Raw genomic sequence first — 21,593 nt, 5'->3', positions numbered from 1 at the left:
TGTGAAAAATATAGTTTCAAATAATTAGTATGTGTTTTGTTTCGCGAGTGCCATCCGTCATCCCTGTACTGCGGCGCCCTCGCGGAGGCCGCTCTTAGAGCAGTATTCGACTATTTTATATCTTGAATTTCTTAAATTTATACAATACCACGTTGCCTTTCATTCTAGGATGAAATTTTTCCAATAAAACGTTTTAGTAAATAATTGATGGTTTTATTCATATTTCTCCCTTCACAAACGCATATTATACAGTGTGTAACAAAAATAAGTGATAATATTTTAGGGTGTGTACGTGTTCCTTGTACAGAATTCACTGTGAAAGTAGCAGCTCTGAAAGACGATTTTTTTTTCACTTTTGAATGGGCAAGGGCCCGAGCGTCACGGTTTCCCCATACAAAATTGAAAAAAATGTTTGATCTTTCAGCGCTGCTACTTTCACAGTGAACTCTCTACAAGGAACACGTACACACCCTAAAGTATTATCACTTATTTTTGTTACACCCTGTATATTGAGCACACTGCACATATTATTTACATTTAGAAATAATGGAATGATTACAAGGCGCAACATAATATCTTTTTTTTTTTTCACAAATTACAATTATAATATTATGAATACAACACATAACAAATAAATATAAGTCATAAAATATAATTATTAATTTAATTATTAGTATCAAATGATTATTGACATTCGATTTTTTATTTTATTGATTGTAAAAAATTAGTGCTTGAATACATACGATTTTAAAATAGCACTCTTCAATCATTATAAAGTCTACGGAAAATTCTAGAAGGGTTTACGGTTTCTAAAATTTTTTTTCATTTTCGCTTCTCTATTTTAGGTAGTAATTGTGGACTTCTTCATTTGTAGCTACAGATGTTTGAGTGTTAGGCGCAACTTACACGGGGTGGAGTCTAAGCAACGTGTCATGTTTTTTGCCATTATAAGTCTAAGCAATAAAGATGAATAGGTTATAGTCGAAAAACATCCTCGATAAAAACATCATCCGACTCTGCCCCAGTATGAGTTGAGCCTTATGGCTCTCTAGTTCTAAATTCTAGAACGCTATTTTGGCTTCTATATATTTTAAGGTAATATAAAATATTACTTGTACTATTATCTATTCTGTGGTAATATGTAGACTTCTTTATTTATGTTTGTTTGTGTGTCCCGAAGTTCGTTTTTTATTGTAGCCGTTTGTGTGTCCTGCGATTCATTTTTTATTGTAGATATTTGTGTGATCTCTGGTTTGCGCTTAGAGTGCACGGCTGTGACGTGACGCCGTAGCGAGTCCCGGCTGCGGAAGGCGCGCCCGCACGCGTCGCACTGAGCTGGCGGCTGCCCATTGTGCGCGCGCATGTGACGACTTAACCCTGAAAAAAAAAAAACGAATTTTTTGGGTAAGTCGTGAAGGGGGGTCAGATTAAGAAATTCGTGATTTTTGATAATATGAGTATCTCAAAATAGTATTGGAGGTGAGGTAAAAATTAAAAATAAAATATGAGCGAGCGAACTGAGATTGAATGCCTCTCCTCTTACCCCGCAACTTTCTCTGCTCCACATTTAAAGGTATGAAACTCGTGAGCATTAGCGACCGATCGCTCTTGTACCCGCCTTTACTTGGCTTGCCTTCTTCTTGACTTGACCTCTTGCCCGTACCTCGCTACGCCCATGCAGACATATCTATCCTTCCTGCTAATATTATAAAGGCGAAAGTTTGTATGGATGTGTGGATGTATGGATTTGTTACCTTTCACGCAAAAACTACTGAACGGTTTTTTTTTTTTAATGAAATAAGGGGGCAAACGAGCAAACGGGTCACCTGATGGAAAGCAACTTCCGTCGCCCATGGACACTCGCAGCATCAGAAGAGCTGCAAGTGCGTTGCCGGCCTTTTAAGAGGGAATAGGGGAGGGTAGGGAAGGGAAGGGAATAGTTGAGGGTAGGGAAGGGAATAGGGTAGGGGTAAGGGGATTGGGCCTCCGGTAAACTCACTCACTCGGCGAAACACAGCGCAAGCGCTGTTTCACGCCGGTTTTCTGTGAGAACGTGGTATTTATCCGGTCGAGCCGGCCCATTCGTGCCGAAGCATGGCTCTCCCACGTATAAAAAATTTTAATGAAACTTTACAATAATATAGCTTATACATCAGAATAACACATAGGCTACAATTTTAACCGACTTTCAAAATGGGGGAGGTGTTATGTTCGTTTTTTTTTATGTTCAACGATTACTCCGCCGTTTGTTAACCGATTTTCAAAATTGTTCTTTTGGTATATATACCAACAGAAGAACAATTTTGAAAATCGGAAAATACCCTATAGGGTATCATCCCAATTTGGTATTATATTCACAAAAGTGGTGATCTGATGAAGGATCCATAAGTAATCGATGGAACTCCTCAAAATTTATAGGGAAACATGTCGTGACTTCGGTTTCGTGAGAAGTATTCTAAGCATATGCTACCAACAAGTAAGATTTTGCACCGAGGTATACCTGGTATACCGTGGTTCGGAAGGTGCTGAGATAACTCCTGATTCTTTATAAATACAAGTTTGGGAGTTTCAGCGTTGTTTTAAGAACGGAAAGCATATGTTACTATGCAAATTACATTAATCATCTTCATCATCAACAACATCATCACTACCATATTATACCATGCATCGTCCCATGATTATGAGCCTATTATGATCCTGTTATTGGTACTTTTCATTGTCTTTTAGATCGAGACTCGAGTTTGTCAAGCGATAATAAAAAAATATATACTTAATATTATAAACCTGAAAGTATGTTTGCTTGTTCGCGCTAATCTCAGGAACAACAGGTCCAATTTAAAAACTTATTTCAGTGTTAGATAGCTCACTTATCGACGCGATTAAGGCTATAGGTTATATTATATTATCACGCTTTTATCTAGTAGTGTATATAGATTCTAACCTGAGGCATGTAGGAAGAACTTGGGGCAGACGATACAGCGGTGCAGCGCGAGCGGTCGCGACGTGGGCGGGGCGTGCGAGCGGCGGTGCGTCTCGAGCGCGCCGCGCTGCGTGAAACTCTTCGGACAGTGCTCGCATGCGAATGGACGTTTGTCTGAAGGAGAAAACTCTATAATTTATCTATATTTAGCACACTACTCAATCGTTCTCAATCATCTTATATATTATATGTCGCAGTCATCTGGCTGAATCTGCTATTTGATTGAATGACTAGCGCGTTCATTAAATCAATTTCCGGACCCCCAGGACCCCCCCCCCCCCCCCCCCCCTTATATACGCCCATGCCATACGCAGTCCTGAATTGCGCCTATACAATTTTCTGAGATCGTCGATCGGAATGACAACATTTGCTATGTTGTCATTCCGATCGACGACCTCAGAAAATTGTATAGCGATTGATTAACGATCGCTCTGTATAATCTCATCTTCTATTAAATTCAATATTTATAATATGGACTGTGCACGACAGACAGTAAATAGTGTATGGACTATGGACATTTCAGTGAAAAATAGTGCCATTCAATGGGATGGGTTTAGAGCCAGTGTGGTAGTGCCGATTTCTGTAACCGAAAAGTGAGGGAGATAGTATACATCTCGAGCGGGCTATCCTTGTCCCAGACAAGGAAGTCCCGTGCGAAAGGGACAGCCAGAGGCGACCGTTATGTCGGGGGGCGGCGAGGTAGTATAAATATAGGAAAAATAGATTTTTTCAATTATTTCGGTTACGGAGGTCGGCACGAACATGTTTATTATGTAAAATTATAGCTAAGAGAATTGTACAAATAAAACCAATGTATATTTTGTAAATTAATGTAATTTTCGTGGAAACTCAATAAATTTTCCTTCCAAGGGGGTGAGGCATGGAATGTTCTAGAAGCTGGGTACCGGGGCCGATATAAATATGGGTCGGCCGCCATAGTACGACACTCGCTCTCCAACGTTGCCCAGCTTCGGAACTACTGTGTGCTTGCTACCTGGAACAAGACTGAAAAAGTGTTTAAATTCATCTCCTCATCAAATAGTCATCATCATCATCATCCTCATTACTACAAGAAACGCTGACCTAGGCGATCTACGGGGAACTAGCGCAAGCTGTCCCCCACATTGTATGGTCCTTCGCAAAGCCGGATTCTACGGCCGGATTCTCTCCGAGGAAGAAAGAAAATCAAGTGAAAATCAAGAAGCCAGTGCGGTCAGTGAAGAAAGATGTCCAAGTCGAAGGCTTCAAGCATCGCCGATGGGGCCGAACGAGCGAGTCAAACCGGAGTCCAGACGAGAAGCGGAGCATCGACGCGCCCCGCGGCTCCACCGGTCGAAGAACAGGAGGAAAACTCCAGGGAAACCGCCGAAACGTCCGAAACAGAACAAACCTCGACGGAACAAACCTCTACCACCGCCAGCGAGAAAACAGCAGTAGAAGAGGACTCACGACGGAAGAAGCGTGCGCCTCAGGGAAAGGAAAGCAGGAGGAAAATTTTGGAAGCTGAGGAAAAGCTGGCGGAACTGAAACTGGCAGAGGCACGTGCATCGCTCGCCCTCGCAGAAGCCAAGCTGGCCAGGGAAAAGGCCATGCTGGCCTGCGGAGACGAGGAGGGAAACGAGGTAGCAGAAAAGGAAACGGACAAGGTAGAAGAGTGGCTGCAAGGGCAAACCATTAACCCTGCGGCCGAGGAAAAAGAAAAGCAGAACGAAAATGAAGAAAATAAAAATGAAAATTCGGAAAATGAACCGGAGCACAGAAAAGCTGAAGAAAAACAGAAGAGCAGCGACATCACTTCGCTGGCGGCGGCGCTCACACAGGCCGTCCGCATGTCAAGAGACGCCCCCAGGTTTCTCCAAGAGCTTCCCCCGTTCGCCGGTCATTCGACGGGGTGGCTCGGCTACAGGGCGGCGTACTACGAGACTGAAGAAATGTTCTCGCACACCGAGAATACTATGAGGCTAAGAAGAAGCCTCAAGGGAGCAGCCCTCGAAGCGGTCGAGAGTCTACTCATCAGCCAACCGGAGCCGCGAGCAGTCATGCAAGCGCTGGAAAGAAGATTCGGCCGTCCAGACACACTGGCGATGGGTGAAATACAGAAAATCAAGGCGTTGGGCAGGCTGAGTGACAGCCCGCGCGAACTCTGCATATTTGCTAACAAGATAGCGAATGTGGTGGCCACGCTGGAGACACTTAAAAAGGTACACTATATGTTTAATCCTGAATTAGTGAAAAGTATTGTAGAAAAGCTGCCGCCCATTCTGCGCAACAAGTGGTACGATTTTGCCGCAAGAAGAAAAGAAGATACGTCGGACTTGAAGAAGATGACCCTGTTCCTCAATGAAGAAGCCGACAAATGCAGTGCGTATGCGCTGCCCGAGGAGACCGAACCTCACCCGGAGAGGCCCCAGAGAAGAAGACTGGAACGGGCTTTCGCCACAGAGGTAAGTGGCAGGAAAAGATGCCCGATGTGCCAGAACGAACACCACTTGACGGAGTGCAAGCAGTTCCTCGGGGCCCCTGTGAACGAGCGCTGGAACATAGCGAAAAAGAACCGCATCTGTTTTCAATGTTTGCGGAGCAACCACCGCCGAGGGGGCTGCGGGGCAAAGAGGTGTAGTGTCAACGGGTGCGGCATGGCGCACCACCGCCTGCTGCATCACTCCAGACCACCGGCAGACCAGCAACAGCCGACGGCGCCGCCACAGGCCATGGAAGCAGGGGAGGCAGCGACCGTGGAAATAGTGAGCAGCACCAACTGCCTTCAGGAACGACAAGCCTTCCTAAAGGTCGCTCCGGTCACGGTCTTCGGCAAGAACAGCACCAGAATAGACACCTACGCACTCATGGACGACGGCAGCACAGTGACACTCATCGATGAAGACCTGGCGGAGCTCCTCCACCTGGACGGGCCTCGCCACGACATGTGGGTGCAGGGCCTCAGTGATACAAAGAAGTACGAAAACAGCAAAAAGGTAAGCTTCAAGATAAGGGGGCGCCACTGTAAAGAAGAGTACGGCGTGGGGAGTGCAAGAACAGTGAAGAAGCTGCTGTTCACGCCGCAGAAAATTCGCAAGGAAGACCTGCACGACTGCGCGCACCTGAGGGGCCTTGAAGACCACCTGATGTACGAAAATGCGCGCCCGAGAATCCTGCTGGGTCAAGATAACTGGGAGTTGCTGCTGGCCCTCGAGACGAAAACGGGAAGGAGAAACCAGCCGGTCGCATCCCACACACGACTCGGTTGGGTGCTGCACGGATACAGGTCGTCACATACGCAAACTATAGCCTTCTGTGGCCACACAGTAGCCAAAAAGGAGGAGAAGACAGAAGACAATATGGAAAACATGATGAAGAGGTTTTTCGACCTGGAATCACTTGGGATCGAAGCCAGAAAACAGAAAAATGACCCAGAAGAGCGTGCGCTGGAGATACTTAAGAAAACCAGTCGAAGACTTCCTGATGGGCGCTTCGAAACCGCGCTGCTCTGGAAGGACGAGAAGGAAGTCATTCCCAACAACTACAACGATGCCTGGAAGCGTCTCAGGTCCCTGGAAAAGAAGCTGGATCGAGACCCGGGTCTGAAAGAAAAATACGAAGAAAGAATAAACAACCTGCTGGAATCCGGATACGCAGTGCCAGCACAGGAGCCACCGGCAGCAGGGAGAACATGGTACTTACCTCACTTCGCCGTGTGCAACCCAGCGAAACCAAAAATCAGGTTAGTACACGACGCCGCGGCCAGATCCCATGGCCGCAGCCTCAATGACATGCTGCTCTCCGGCCCCGACCTTCTTCAGTCGCTGCCAGGAGTCATCATGAGGTTCCGCCGACACTCTGTGGCGGTAACCGCGGACATCAAGGAGATGTTCATGCGCATCCGCGTCCGGAAAGAAGACCGGGACGCACTCCGCTTCCTGTGGAGAGGTAACGAACGAGAAGAAAAGCCGCAAGAGTACCAGATGGCGTCCCTTATCTTTGGGGCCACGTCATCGCCATGCACGGCTCTGTACGTAAAAAACATCGAACGCATAGGAAGATGGAAGACGTTGATACGAGCTACAGGTCGTGTACTACAGTTCACTGACCTCTGTCGTTTCCCGCGAGAAACCGTGGCAGCTGTGCGACAACGCACAAAGAAAAATAAAGAAAAGGATGCGGCCTGGGACTCGCGGCGATCGAAGAAAGGAAAATCCGCGACACGAATGGATCCAGTTACGCGAAGAAAATACGTCGCACTCGACGCACGGTACCTCACTCGTGCCGAGGCACTCTGGCTGCGCCGAATGCAAGAAGAATCCTATAGCAAAGAAAGAAAACGAATAGAAGAAAACCGTTCTCCAGCGGCGGGAGACCGCCTCGCCTCGCTGAGTGTCCACCTGGAGGAGGGCCTCATCAAGCTACGGGGTCGAGTAGCAGCCGCAGAAGACATCAGCCGGGAAACCAACAACCCGGTTATCATGGATGGCAGCCACAGGTACACGAAATTATATATCCAACAGATACACGAAGAAATGCATCACGGCGGAGTAGAAGCAACCGTGAACGAGATCCGGCAGAGGTTCTGGGTGACCCGGATACGCCCCACAGTCAAGGGTGTGATCCGGGCCTGCCTGGCCTGCCGCATACGCCGAGCCAAGCCGACGCGTCCGGCCACGGGCGACCTGCCCGTCGCCCGGCTGGCGCACCACGCGCGGCCATACACCTTCACAGGGCTTGACTATTTCGGCCCTGTGGAGGTCACCGTGGGCAGACATCGAGAGAAGAGATGGGTGGCCCTCTTCACATGTCTCACCATGAGGGCCGTCCACCTGGAGGTGGTGACGTCTCTCAGCGCCGACTCCGCCATCGCAGCACTGCGGAGGTTCGTCGCCCGACGAGGACAACCGACTGAACTATGGTCGGACAACGCGACCTGCTTCAAGGCCGCCGAGAAGGAGCTACAACAAGAATGGGAAAAGTATAAGAGCGAAGTCAACGCCCGCCGCATCAACTGGCGGTACATCCCTCCGTCCGCCCCCTTCATGGGCGGTGCGTGGGAGCGGCTGGTGCGGAGCGTAAAGGAGTCCCTGCGAGTCACTCTACACGAGCAGCATCCGAGCGACGAGACCCTCTACACACTCCTTGTAGAGGCGGAAAACATCATCAACTCGAGACCACTTACCTATGTCTCGGTTGACCCCGAGGAGCCCGAGGCCTTGACCCCCAACCACATACTGCTGGGGTCGGGCTGCCATGTACCTGCTCCAGGAAGATTCGAAGAAGAAAAGACATCGGCGCGGCAGCTGTGGAAGCGCGCGCAGCACCTGGCGGACGTGTTCTGGCGGAGGTGGGTGAGGGAGTACCTCCCACTCCTCCAGCACCGCCGGGAGCCACATACCCGAGGCTCCGATCCCGCGGTGGGTGACGTCGTTATCATATGCGACTCGAACCTACCGCGCAACATCTGGCCACGCGGGAAGATCAAGAGGACATATCCAGGCAAGGACGGCGTGGTACGGGTCGTGGACGTGGAGACCGCGAACGGCCACGTTCTCCGGCGGCCCACCAAGAAGATCGTCGTGCTACCGGGGGTGTCGCCTGCGCGACCGGCGGGAGAAATGTGCACGACAGACAGTAAATAGTGTATGGACTATGGACATTTCAGTGAAAAATAGTGCCATTCAATGGGATGGGTTTAGAGCCAGTGTGGTAGTGCCGATTTCTGTAACTGAAAAGTGAGGGAGATAGTATACATCTCGAGCGGGCTATCCTTGTCCCAGACAAGGAAGTCCCGTGCGAAAGGGACAGCCAGAGGCGACCGTTATGTCGGGGGGCGGCGAGGTAGTATAAATATAGGAAAAATAGATTTTTTTCAATTATTTCGGTTACGGAGGTCGGCACGAACATGTTTATTATGTAAAATTATAGCTAAGAGAATTGTACAAATAAAACCAATGTATATTTTGTAAATTAATGTAATTTTCGTGGAAACTCAATAAATTTTCCTTCCAAGGGGGTGAGGCATGGAATGTTCTAGAAGCTGGGTACCGGGGCCGATATAAATATGGGTCGGCCGCCATAGTACGACACTCGCTCTCCAACGTTGCCCAGCTTCGGAACTACTGTGTGCTTGCTACCTGGAACAAGACTGAAAAAGTGTTTAAATTCATCTCCTCATCAAATAGTCATCATCATCATCATCCTCATTACTACAAGAAACGCTGACCTAGGCGATCTACGGGGAACTAGCGCAAGCTGTCCCCCACATGGACCTTAAATTGAATAAAACGTAAATAAATAATTACCCAGATGCACCAACTCGTGTCGTCGCAACACCTCCCTCTGTCCGAAGCGTCGCGGGCATGTGCGGCACGCGAACGGCCGCTCGCCGCTATGGACGCGCGCATGGCGACGCAGCACGCCGCCCGACGCGAACTTCTTTCCGCATATGCGACACACTGCGACACCGCTATTTAAAGTTCATTTATTATCTTTATAATTTATTTTTTATAGACAGGTGTTCAAATTTGACCATGTCAACTATCGTAGAGAGCCATTCTTAACTCTATAATTAATTTTTATTTCTCACTTTTAATCCAAGGTTTAGTTAGTTGTAACGTCATAAAGCTAATGAATCAATGTATTCGACGAGTCATTCAAAATTGAAGTTTATTTACTACACAAGAAATACACTCCGAAAGTAATGCACCCATTTGAGTAGTAAATCCTGTCTTCTTCACTTATATTACAAATGCGAAAATATGTCTGCTTGTTACCTCTTCAGAGCCAGTCCACACGACGCGTTGCGTCAGCGTTGCGTCGACGCAGCGCTGCTGTTTGACGCATAGCCGGCCACACGGGCGCTGCGTCATCGCAGCGTTATTACGAAGCAGTCTTACCGTCAACACCCCCTCCCGCTTCGTCTCGGGGGCTGCTGTCCGTCATATTGTGTGCGTTTTGACGACGCAGCGCGCCGTGTGAACACCTTGGTAAAACATTAACGCAAAGGCAGCTGACGTAAAGGCCAACGCGCCGCTGCCTCTGAAGCTTAAAATGCTATACTGATTTGTGATTTGGATGACATTTGGATTCTTTGAGAAAAGTGAAAGGATATAGGCGTAGTTTTGTTACGGAAAAATGTACGGTTTCCGCGCAATGTACGTCATGTAGTAATTTTGACGCAACGGTGTTGAAGCGTCATATATCTAAGAAGACTGTTTGAACTTTGAATGGTGATACATCAAAATAATAGATTGAATATAGTACCTTATCCGTTTCCGTTTGACTTCAGAACCGACTTGATCTTGGGTACTGTCACATGTCTGCTCGTTTATGATGATATTTTTGTCCTGCAAATGTTTACATTTTTATATTTTAAAATAATTGTAGAAAGCAATTTTACGATAAACATAAAACTGGTTATCAGTCACCCACAATTTAGATAACTTGGCAAAAAAGACAAGATGTACCATTTAATTTTTAGGTATCTTCGCTGACTGGGACTATGAGTAACAGGCCGATATGCGCAGAATCACTGTTCAGACGGGTCATTATTAGTAGATACTGCGGCAGAAAGAGTTGTCTGGAACTGAGGACTTCAGTTTGGCCGAATTATCTCAAGGTGGGACCTACGCTAAAGATTGTGTTGTATTACCATATTTCCAATTTCTGCTAATTCTAATGTCATTTGGCACCCATCTGCTGTCTCCAACTCTATGGTACTGCCCAAGAAATCGCTCTGTAGACAATGGTCACCATTCTTTCTAATTATACCTAATTCTAATAAAACATCTTTCAAAAAGTTTGATACTTCTGGTATGGTAGCTTTATCTTCAGTTCCAGCCTAAAACATAAAGAACTATTAAGATATCTTTATTCTATATTAATAATAATAATAGCTCCCACACCGGTTTCGGTGGCGGTGGCCGGTTTCAATGAAACCAGGCCAGCTACGCAGGAGTAATTTTATAGTGCCCAAGTGTGTGCGCAGTACACAAGAGCACTCTCTATTCCTTTACTCTCATAACCCAGTGGGACGGAAGACCGACACGACCGGCGAGAGATCAGGCGCAGGACCGACTTTTTACATGCCCATCCGACGCATGGATCATCTTACTTGTCAGACAATCAGGTGATCAGCTTGCATTGTCCTAACCAAACTAGGAAATAACATGTTTCCAACGCGGGAATCGAACCCACGACCTCCGAGTCAAGAGCCGCGCTCTATACCACTAGACAACGGAGGCGTTCAATATTATCAAGTAAGCAAAACAATGATGGAACTAGCTATTGTGACTATGAAAGTAGGTACAGTGCATAACACTACATAGTATAAAATAAAATAATTTCCTAGTGTCTGCGTTTTTTCTGTCCCAATGTATGCTTAGATGTTTAAAAGTATGCAACATATTTTAACACAGATTTTTAATAGACAGAGAAGGTCATGGATAGGGTTGCCATCACCTAAATTGCCGTCGCCGCCCGCAGGTCAGGCACGACAAAATTCCCGGACATTTGGCCGAAATGTAGCTATTTCCCCGGACACCTCTTTAACAGTATTTACGATTATGTCCTGCCAATTTTTGCTTTTCCCAAGAATTTGTAAAAATCTGATTACCTCAAGTCTGTACAAGAAACCGTGTGTGCTTAGCGAGTTTTTATTTTTCGTTTATTGCTGCATGACTAAAGTTAAAATTCTCTTAACAAAAGTGTCCGGATTTTACCCGGACACTTATCAAAAACCCGGCCGGACGCTCCCCGGATGCACTTCAAACTAGGGAAATCCAGGGAAATCCGGATGGATGGCAGCCCTAGTCATGGAGAAGGTAAGTATGTATAATAATACATAAACAATACACAACCACAGATAATGAGTTTCATAATGTGATATTGTAAATAATAATTTTTTTGCAAATGCAAAACATGTAATACATTGTTGGCTGGACCTACAAGAGACACTTTCATTAATAAATTAATGTAATATACTAATATTTATCCCAGATTACTTACCACTATTTCATTTGAATTACCATTTTGAGTATTTTCTAATGTATTTACTACTAATGGTTTGTCTGCAACAAAAGTAAGTAAGATTTTGTCTTCTTGACACTCCGACGCTACAACCACTGGCTCGCCTTGTGCGATTGTTCCTGTTGCACAATTACTGGAGACTGCTTCCTTTGAAGCCAACAAATGTGACTTAAATGTCTGATACACTACTCCACATTTCCTTCTAAATGCATAAAAATTATTTATATTATTGTTACACTCCTTGCAGATTACATTTGGAAGACATTCTTCATTTACTATCTATAATAAAAATAACATAGAAATTATAATTCAGGATGAAGGATGAAGGTTCAGTCGTACTATATTACATAAAGTGTAACCCCCTTACTAATAAAAATATCTATATTGTATAAAAAGATGTAAAATTTATACAAACAACTAGATGTTTGTTACATATGAAAAGTACCTTGACAGACAACAAGAAAACAGTTTATAACAATAAAATATATATCAGTGGATCTAGAATCTAGATTAGAGCAATTGGAGAAACATAACTCTAGCATTACTTACAAATATACTTATATTGTGAGTGGTAAGAATCTAATTTAATCTACATAAATATTTTACTAGGCATTGATCTGTTAAGGTATTTTACCTCTAATCCTGTGAAAATCATTATTTTCGTTGTCAAAGGTGGGTACGAATTATCATTTTCACTTGTAAATAAAGCAACAGTCTCCATATCCCTAATATTTTGTAAACACAAGCGACAAAACTCGTGTACATTCTCAATTAACTTATGCTCAAACTTTCTACGGCTGTATGTCTTCATCGTCAGAAATTATTGAAATAAAAATCAAAATAATTTATAATGAAAATTGAATTTTGTACTTTAACTTTTTAACTATTTCCTAATTCCTTGTCTTTTTCTCCTACTTTTTTATGACATTGACAGTCAAAATTTTCTTCTTTTTTTTCTTATTATGGCACTTCGGCTATATAACCATGGCCAGTGTCAAGTATTATAAATGGCGGGAAAACAGTATTGTTGCCATAGAGTTAATATTACCTATCGGTAATAGAGAAACAAAGGCCTGAGCAAGCAAGATGTCACTATCAGTAACACTGCGTGGTAGAAAGAGAAGCGTGATTTGATATACCACTTTTTTCATCTGTTTTTGTTGTTTGACAATCTGATCCGGTCGGCACGTTGTCAATTTGGGCTCTCAGAAAAATTGTGATTATAAATCGTCGCTGCATCCTCGAGACTTTATAATTAACATGGTAGTCCGCCCCTAGCTTCCGGCATCGAACACTTTTCAGAGCTTCCTGAAAAAATAAAATAGATGGCGCGGCAATGGCGCCATTTCTGGAGCGGGATTTTTACCCCACCGCTACCGGTTTCTCCCCCCTTTACCTCGGAGGCTCACTGCAGATCGGTCCTCATTCGTTTCTAGTGTTCGGGCATCGAAACATCTCTAACTAGGTTATAGCGTTTTAATTTTGTGAAGTGAACAGTGAAATAACTTAATAATTTATTAAAGTATTTTTAAGTGAATATAAGTGCATAGTAATTTTAAATATCAAGGATAAGCGAAAACTCTGTAAATTATAGGAAGAAATGAGCAAAATTCGTTGCTTGGAACGTCGTTTGAAAAAACGAATGATCTGTTTTTTATACAGTTTTATTTTTAGGATGTTTATCTTTACCTACCGCCAATTATTATTGTTATAAGAACTAAAAATCGGAATTCATCCGGAGTATTAAAGTGAATATGGGCAATCTTTCGAAAATACCCTAAACTAAAATACTAAATAATATAAAATAAAAACAAAATAAGTACGAGTATGTTTAGAGAGTCATGATGCGATCATGGCCACACTTACTCTTTTCAAAGGTATGTTTAGAGAGTCATGATGCGATCATGGCCGCACATACCCTTTTCAAAGGTATATTTAAAGAGTCTTGATGCGATCTTGACCATATATACCAATGGGCTACCCCTTTTTAGGGGATGATAAAGTTTTATTTTTCAGTCTTTCAGATTGATAGTGAATGCAAGTGTTTAATTTCATTCAATCGGAGTGTTCGATCCGTTGTGCGTATGCCTTTTGAAACTGATGCAACCGGAATTGATTTAATTAACATGACGCTCTACTGGAGCTACTAAATAATAATTCATCTGTGTCAACCTCTCAGGGTGACAGACTCAGTGCCCAATACGGTCGAACCCATCCCATCTTTATCGAGTGATATTTTAGAAGCTTTGGGTTCTTTGAAAAACAAAGTGGAAGTTTTTGCGCCGAAGATCAGGGATGAGATCTCTGAACGTTGGGGACCAGTTTGTTGTGGACTCCTAATTAAGGAGTGTATGCAAAAATGAATGGAAAACATCCATATACCTGAAAATTTAACCCTATTAAAAGCTCCAGTTCTTGGTCCGGATCTGGCTTGAGTTTTAACCGATTCAGTTTGAAATGAAAAAACGATTGGAAAAAGGCACAAAGTCATTTTGGACAGTGTATTGCGGACATTGCTGGTAAGACCGTTTTTATTTATATATTTTATTAACTCGTTACCGTAATGGTATCTTGCATCAAGGCTACTAAAATGGCAGAACGTACGGGTCTACAGATTAAGTTTAAAAAGCCTTATGATCCACAACAACCTTCTACATCGTCATGTCAGCTTGATCAACCGCTGCCTAACAGGCCGGTAGGCTCTCGGGGCCCACCCAAATAACAAGGGGGAGTGGGCCCGGGAATACGGAGCCAGCTTGGACGCGCAAACGGCCGCGCACTGCGACGGCGCACACCAATCGAAACGGGCCATACAGACGGAACCACAGGAGCTAGAGGTAACTGTTTTAGCAAGACTGCAACATTATTGTAATAACTTCAAACTCACTAACGACCCTGTCGTTCTCGAGTGTGTATCTGGATATTATATGGTTCCTTTTTCTCATTGCGTAACACACTTCTACGAGCCGCATCAATCTTTTTCGGCCAATGAAGGTGGTAATTCACATGAATGATGAAATCACTAGATTATTGCAATTGTTAGGCGCTGATTCTGAATGTCAGGATGTTCCTGGACAATTTATTTCTAAAATCTTTCTCATTCCTAAGGAGGATGGAAGTTACAAATTTGTTCTGAATTTTAAAAAGCTAAATTTATTTATAAAGACTAGTCCCTTAAAATGGAGGACATTAGAACTGCTATCAAGTTAGTAGCTAACTAGACGACGACGACGACTAGTAACTAGACGTTACAAAATATGTTAATTTGAAGAAGCTTATTTTTGTATTCCCATACACAAATCGAGCAGAAAGTTTCTAGATTTGGATTTCTTGACCTATGAATTTCAATGCTGGTCCTTTGGTCTGGGTTCTGCTGATTTATTTCTGTGTTCTGCACCATTCGTGTTTGCGAAACTTATGAAACCTGTCATAACTTACTTAAGAAACCGGAGCCATCGTCTAGTATATTATTTAGATGACATATTATGTGTAGACAATTCTTACAATTATTCATACAATGATAACATTAATGAAATTATAATTTTATTTAAAAAAATAGACTTTGTAATCAATGAACAGAAAAGTGACATATTTCTGAGTACAAGAAAAAGATTTTTAGGTTTCAAAATAAATACAGATAATAAATAGAATTAAAAGATGTAGGTATACAGTACATCACTAACATGCACACGTAAACATAATTGTAAACACAGATGTAAATCAATTTTGGTTACGTTTGCCAGCTCGGGATTGTTTCTCTATTCCGATAGGTAATATTAACTTTATGATTGTTGCCTAATTTTCAACTTGACACTTGACTTGACACTTTGCTCTATTATCTATAGTCTGTCAAAAAAAGTGAAGAAATTAAAAAGTGGCAACATTATAGTCCCCGCATTCCATTAGATGTTAAAAACCTTAGAGTATACATTAGCAAGCTATAGAGCGCGCGCATCGCTCGTTCCCCGTTGTGCCGATCGTAAGCAGAAGTTCTATAGATACTTGTCAAACGTATAACGCAAGTCTAGTGATGTTCCATGCGCCATCGTAAGACGCTTATAGGAAAATATGTTCACACTCGTGCTTACAGTTCATACCTTGTTAGAAGCACTCTATAGCTTGCTATAATGTTTACTCTATGTTAAAAACGATCAAAACGCTCAAAATCCAAAATTTAACCAAATCGTCCCATTTTACGTAATTTATTTAAATGTCACAATTTTTTATTTAAGTATTAGTTTAGTAATCTTAGTTTGTATTTTATAGCCTCGGTCAATGATGAAAAACTCAAAGCAGATATTATGTTACTACCGCGCGCGTTGTGAAGATTCAAATACGGCCCAATTGGGCCGTCTGTTGTTTAGTCGGCATCGAGCGCAGTCACGAACGTGCTGCGTCTTGTCTTACCTAAATAAATTGAAAATGACGTCGTGCGTGTATCGAAAATGTACCAACTATGACTCGAAAGTAAACAAAACACATGGAATCTCTTACCACATGTCTTGATTGCAATAAATACCTCGATTATTTACATTTTCAATTATTTTTTCGAACAATCTGGAAAAAATCGAATTTTCGTCATAGCTCAGGCGAAGAAAGAGACAGCGACACGATTCGACGTTTAAAAATAGAACTGTCTCTTTTATGTAAATGGTTTTTCGTATCTTTTGTTTCAATAAAAAAAATCTTTTGTTTCACTTATCTGTCAAATTTGTCAATGTTTGCAATTTTGAATTTGAAAATTGTTCGGAAGATCCGGAAAATAGTATGGACGAAACATATCTGTATTATGTAGAATATCATTGGCCTCGGTTAATTGATCAAAAATTAGCTACTTACAAAGAGAATGTCATATACTACCTACTTATTAAAAATAATTGCACGTTAGACTTATTCTAATAACAATTATGTACATGCAAATGAATACTTACACAATGATTACAGTTAATGATAGATACGCGGACCGCGGTTAATAAATTATTTACTTGTTAAAGTTATTAACTAAGAAATTCTTATGAAACAGGGACAAACTTCACCTACCAGCTACCCCTACTAAAAATCCCTTATTGTAATCCTACTATCCTACTAATCCTACTATCCTACTATCCTACTAATATCCTACTATCCTACTATCCTATCCTACTATCCTACTATAAGTATATAATATAATATATGTTCTTTTTTTTATTTTTTCGCAGACATCTCCGCCGTTTGGGGGCCGATTTTCAAAATTCTTTTGTTGTTGTATAGGATACAGCCGTCATTTACCATGGTCACCAAAATGGTGATCTGATGATGCAATCCATGAGGAATCGAGGGGACTCCTTGAAATTTATATGGAAACATCTAGTGATTTTAACTTTTTCTGAAGGGTTATGAGCATACGCTTCCAAAAAGTAACATTTTGCACCAGTGTATACCCTGGTTCCGAAGGTGCTGTACAGAACTTTTAAATCCTTATAGATACAAGTTCGCGGGGTTCGGCGTTGTTTTAAAAACGGTAAGCATATACTACTATGCTGCTGTAGCCCTGCGCTGCGCCCGCCCCCCCCCCCCCCCAACCCCCCACCCCCACCTTCTGGAAATGTTGCTTATTACATAAGGGGACTATAAAGAAGATATTTATCCATCTCCGTTATTGTACCATACTGTTACCTAACGCGGACGAAGTTGCGGGCAACAGCTAGTCTAATAATATACAGGGTGTAACAAAAACAAGTGATAATACTTAAGGGTGTGTACGTGTTCCTTGTAGAGAGTTCACTGTAAAAGTAGCAGCGCTGAAAGACCAATTTTTTTTTTCACTTTTGTATGGGGAAACTCGTGACGCTCGGGTCCTTGCCCATACAAAAGTGAAAAAAAATTTTCGTCTTTCAGAGCTGCTACTTTCACAGTGAACTCTCTACAAGGAACACGTACACACCCTAAAGTATTATCACTTATTTTTGTTACACACTGTATAAAAATAAGTCGGGTTTTCCTTCCCGACGCTATAACTCCAGAACGCACGAACCGATTTCCACGGTTTTGCATTCGTTGGAAACGTCTTGGGCTCCGTGAGGTCTATAGAAAAAAAAATCAGAAAAAACTTCAAGACAAAAGCAGGAGAACAGGGAAAATCATTTTATGGCAAAATAACATTTGCCGGGACAGCTAGTCTATACTAATATTATAATTCTGCAGAGTTTGTTAGTTTGTTTGTTTGTTTGAACGCGCTAATCTCAGGAACTACTGGTCCGATTTGAAAAATTCTTTCAGTGTTAGATAGCCCATTTATCGAGGAAGGCTATAGGCTATATTTTATCATGCTAAGACTAATAGGAGCGAAAAAATAGTGGAAAATGTGGAAAAAACGAGGGAAATTATATGAAAGGGCTTATTTGAACGCGCTTATCTCAGGAACTACTGGTCCGATTTAAAAAAATCTTTCAGTGTTAGATAGCCCATTTGTTGAGGAAGGTTATAGGCTATATTTTATCACGCTAAGACTAATAACGAAGAAATAGAGGAAAGTGTGGAAAAAACGGGGGGAAATTATTTGAAAGGGCTTATTTGAACGCGCTAATCTCAGGAACTACTGGTCCGATTTAAAAAATTCTTTCAGTGTTAGATAGCCCATTGATCGAGGAAGGCTATAGGCAATATTTTATCACGCTAAGAATAATAGGAGCGAAGAAATAGAGAAAAATGGGGAAAAAACGGGGGGAAATTATTTGAAAGGGCTTATTTGAACGCGCTAATCTCAGGAACTACTGGTCCGATTTGAAAAATTCTTTCAGTGTTAGATAGCCCATTTATTGAGGAAGACTATAAGGAATATTTTATCACGCTAAGACTAATAGGAGCGAAGAAATAGTGGAAAATGTGGAAAAAACGGAGGGAAATTATATGAAATTGCTTATTATCGAAGATTCTTAAGAACTACTGGAGCAATTTTTATGTTATTTGGCAAACGTGAAGAATAGACCACGTGAAATGACACATTTTGCAGCAAAAAAATAGGCTTTTTTTGCTGCAAAATTCCTAAATTACGCAAGCGAAGCCGCGCGAAACATCTATATATAATAAAATCGTAGCAAAGTCAATTCTGTATATTGAATATTTTTGTACAATAAATAATACTTGGGGTGTGATCTACTATGCTTACGCGGACGAAGTCGCGGGCAACAGCTAGTTATATAAAATATAATCCACAAGAGACTACGTAATAATATGCTTAATGGAGATAGCTAAAAAGAGAAAAATAATTATTTTTAAACAAAAAATTTAAACCGACTTCCATAGTAAACTGCCTCTAAAAAGTATGAAATAATAATTCTTACTCTATTTAAGTGCCCTTTATAGGATTGCCCTAAGCCTTAACTATATCTTTACTCAATCTTTATAATTTGGTAAAGCTGAAATAGCTGAAATAAATTGGACTCCTATATATAATTTAAGTATTGATAACAGTTTAGATTTCTTTTATAATAAAATTAACCATATATTAGAACGGTGTGTGCCAAAGAAGTCCGTGTGTTGTAAAAAGTTTAATTATAATTACCCCGAGTCATGGTACACGGCCGAAATTATTCGTTTAATAAAATTTAAATATATTTTACATAAAAAATATAAAATTAGAAGACTACAGTCGGACTATGATGAGTTCTCTGCGAGTAGGGCTACTTTGAAGAGAATGTTGCACGTTTCTCTTGCTAATTATAAATATAGGATAGAAAATAGGTTGATAGGTGATCCGAAATCTTTCTGGAAGTATGTCAAGGGCAAAAAGCAAAGCTTTGCGAAAAAGACTGTGCAAATGAGTTCGCAGAATATTTTCATTCTGTTTACAGCTCTCGACGCCCTGAGTTAGATGTACTTAAAGCTATGAAGGAGGCGGGGGATGATGGTACTGATATGGTCTGCATAAATCAGTTGGGCTTAGACGATGTACGTAAGGCGCTTAAAGAATTAAAACCAAAGAAGAATGCGGGCCCAGACGGGATTCCGCCGTACATATTTAGAGACTGTCGATCTGTGTTTGAAAAGCCACTACTACACATATATAATCAGTGTTTAAGCACTGCCATCTTCCCAGAGAGATGGAAAATTACTAGGGTAGTTCCAGTCCCTAAATCTTCTACAGGATCGGAGATAACAAATTTTAGACCAGTGGCAGTTCTGTCGTCTCCGGCTAAGATATTCGAGTCGATATTGCATACTCGAATTTTTTCACAGGTTCAGTCTCGACTGTCGGACGCGCAGCATGGATTTCGGCCTACCAGAAGTACCACTACTAACTCGCTCAATTTATAAAATGTCAGCTTTTGAATCTCTGAGAGAAAAGTTTAAAGAAATTGGTATTCTAACTGTTGCTTCTCAATACATTTTGGATAATGTATTGTATGTTAGAAAGAATTTAACTAAATTTAAAACTAAAAGTGATAGTCACGGTAGAAACACTAGAAATAGGCACAAGCTGGAAATACCAGTGATCAGACTTAGCAAAATAAGTAAATCTTTTAAAGGTCAATGTATACGCCTTTACAATAAAATCCCGGAAAACGTTCAAAATCTATCAATTAATAAATTTAAAAAAGTAATTAAAGAACGTTTGTGTGCCAAAGCCTACTATACGGTCAAAGATTTCCTAAACGATAGCACATCTTGGGAGTAGGATGGCTGCTTGCAAGGCTCCTTCTACATTTATTATATGTGACTTACAATTGTGTATTCATATTGTATAGATTAAGTTATTTACATTGTAAATTTTATTTTTTTAAAAGACAAATTTTCCACTTTTTTACTAAAAAGTGGCCCCGTGCGAGTTTCTTACGCCGGTTCTTCTCGCCGGGTTAGTTCCCGAACCGGTGGTAGGCAACATGTAGTTCAACATTCTGAAAATATTTGATTCAAATTTATTCAGAAATAAAACAATTTTTATTTTATTTTTATTTTTATTTATTTTAACCTTATGTCCTACATGTCGGATTTAATACCAGCGTTAGATAGTGGGGCCCAAATCGATGCAGTATATTTTGATTATAAAAAAGCCTTCGATTTAGTCGATAATGATATACTATTAACTAAACTTGCAAGATTCGGTTTTTCAGAGCACCTTCTTAAACTTTTCGCTAGCTATTTAAAAGATAGACGACAATTTGTGGAGTACGGTGGTTATAAGTCTGATTGCTACTATACTTGGTCGGGAGTAAGCCAAGGCAGTAATTTGGGCCCTCTTCAGTTTATCATTATGATAAACGATTTAAAAGATGTCGTTAGGATAGCGAAACATTTATTATATGCAGATGATTTTAAATTGTATTTATTGATTAGGAGTATTTTAGACTGCATTAGACTCCAAGCAGATATAGACAGAGTGCTAAGTTGGAGCAAGCAAAATCACTTGGAATTTAATATTAAAAAGTGTGTAGCTATATCTTTTACAAGGGCGACATTTCCTGTTGTGTATAATTACCGGATCGGCCAGGAGGATATAAACAGGGTGTCAGACGTAAAAGACCTGGGTGTAAAACTGACCGCGGCGTTAAATTTTAAGGACCATATTAGTGATGTATGTACAAAGGCCTACAGGAATTTGGGCTTTATATTGCGTACGGCG

The 21,593-nt window shown here is 41.7% G+C and overlaps 1 protein-coding gene and 1 long non-coding RNA gene across 3 annotated transcripts; one reads left to right on the top strand and one right to left on the bottom strand.

Moving 5' to 3' along the window:
* Nucleotides 1-1,118: 1,118 nt before the first annotated feature.
* On the bottom strand, nucleotides 1,119-12,862 carry LOC121727216 (zinc finger protein 2-like). Of its 2 annotated transcripts, XM_042114922.1 has the most exons (8): nucleotides 12,627-12,862; nucleotides 11,972-12,271; nucleotides 10,617-10,805; nucleotides 10,229-10,311; nucleotides 9,268-9,431; nucleotides 2,942-3,094; nucleotides 1,258-1,377; nucleotides 1,119-1,227 (listed from the first exon to the last, which is right to left on the bottom strand). In XM_042114922.1, exons 1-8 carry the CDS (start codon nucleotides 12,801-12,803, stop codon nucleotides 1,121-1,123), a joined length of 1,293 nt encoding a protein of 430 aa, XP_041970856.1. In that variant the 5' UTR covers nucleotides 12,804-12,862; the 3' UTR covers nucleotides 1,119-1,120. The 2 variants fall into 2 exon arrangements, with proteins under 2 accessions (XP_041970856.1, XP_041970855.1); XM_042114921.1 differs by having other exon boundaries at nucleotides 1,119-1,377.
* Nucleotides 4,176-20,084, top strand: LOC121727218. The gene is made up of 3 exons (XR_006035628.1): nucleotides 4,176-4,311; nucleotides 13,458-13,465; nucleotides 20,070-20,084. It is a non-coding gene; the product is annotated as an uncharacterized LOC121727218 (long non-coding RNA).
* The last annotated feature ends 1,509 nt before the right edge of the window (nucleotides 20,085-21,593 follow it).

This window comes from Aricia agestis, chromosome 5 (assembly GCF_905147365.1).
Source record: "Aricia agestis chromosome 5, ilAriAges1.1, whole genome shotgun sequence".
NCBI classification, from domain to species: Eukaryota; Metazoa; Arthropoda; class Insecta; order Lepidoptera; family Lycaenidae; genus Aricia; species Aricia agestis.
Note: the sequence above shows the minus strand (reverse complement) of the source record. Positions and strands in the feature narration are given on the sequence as shown.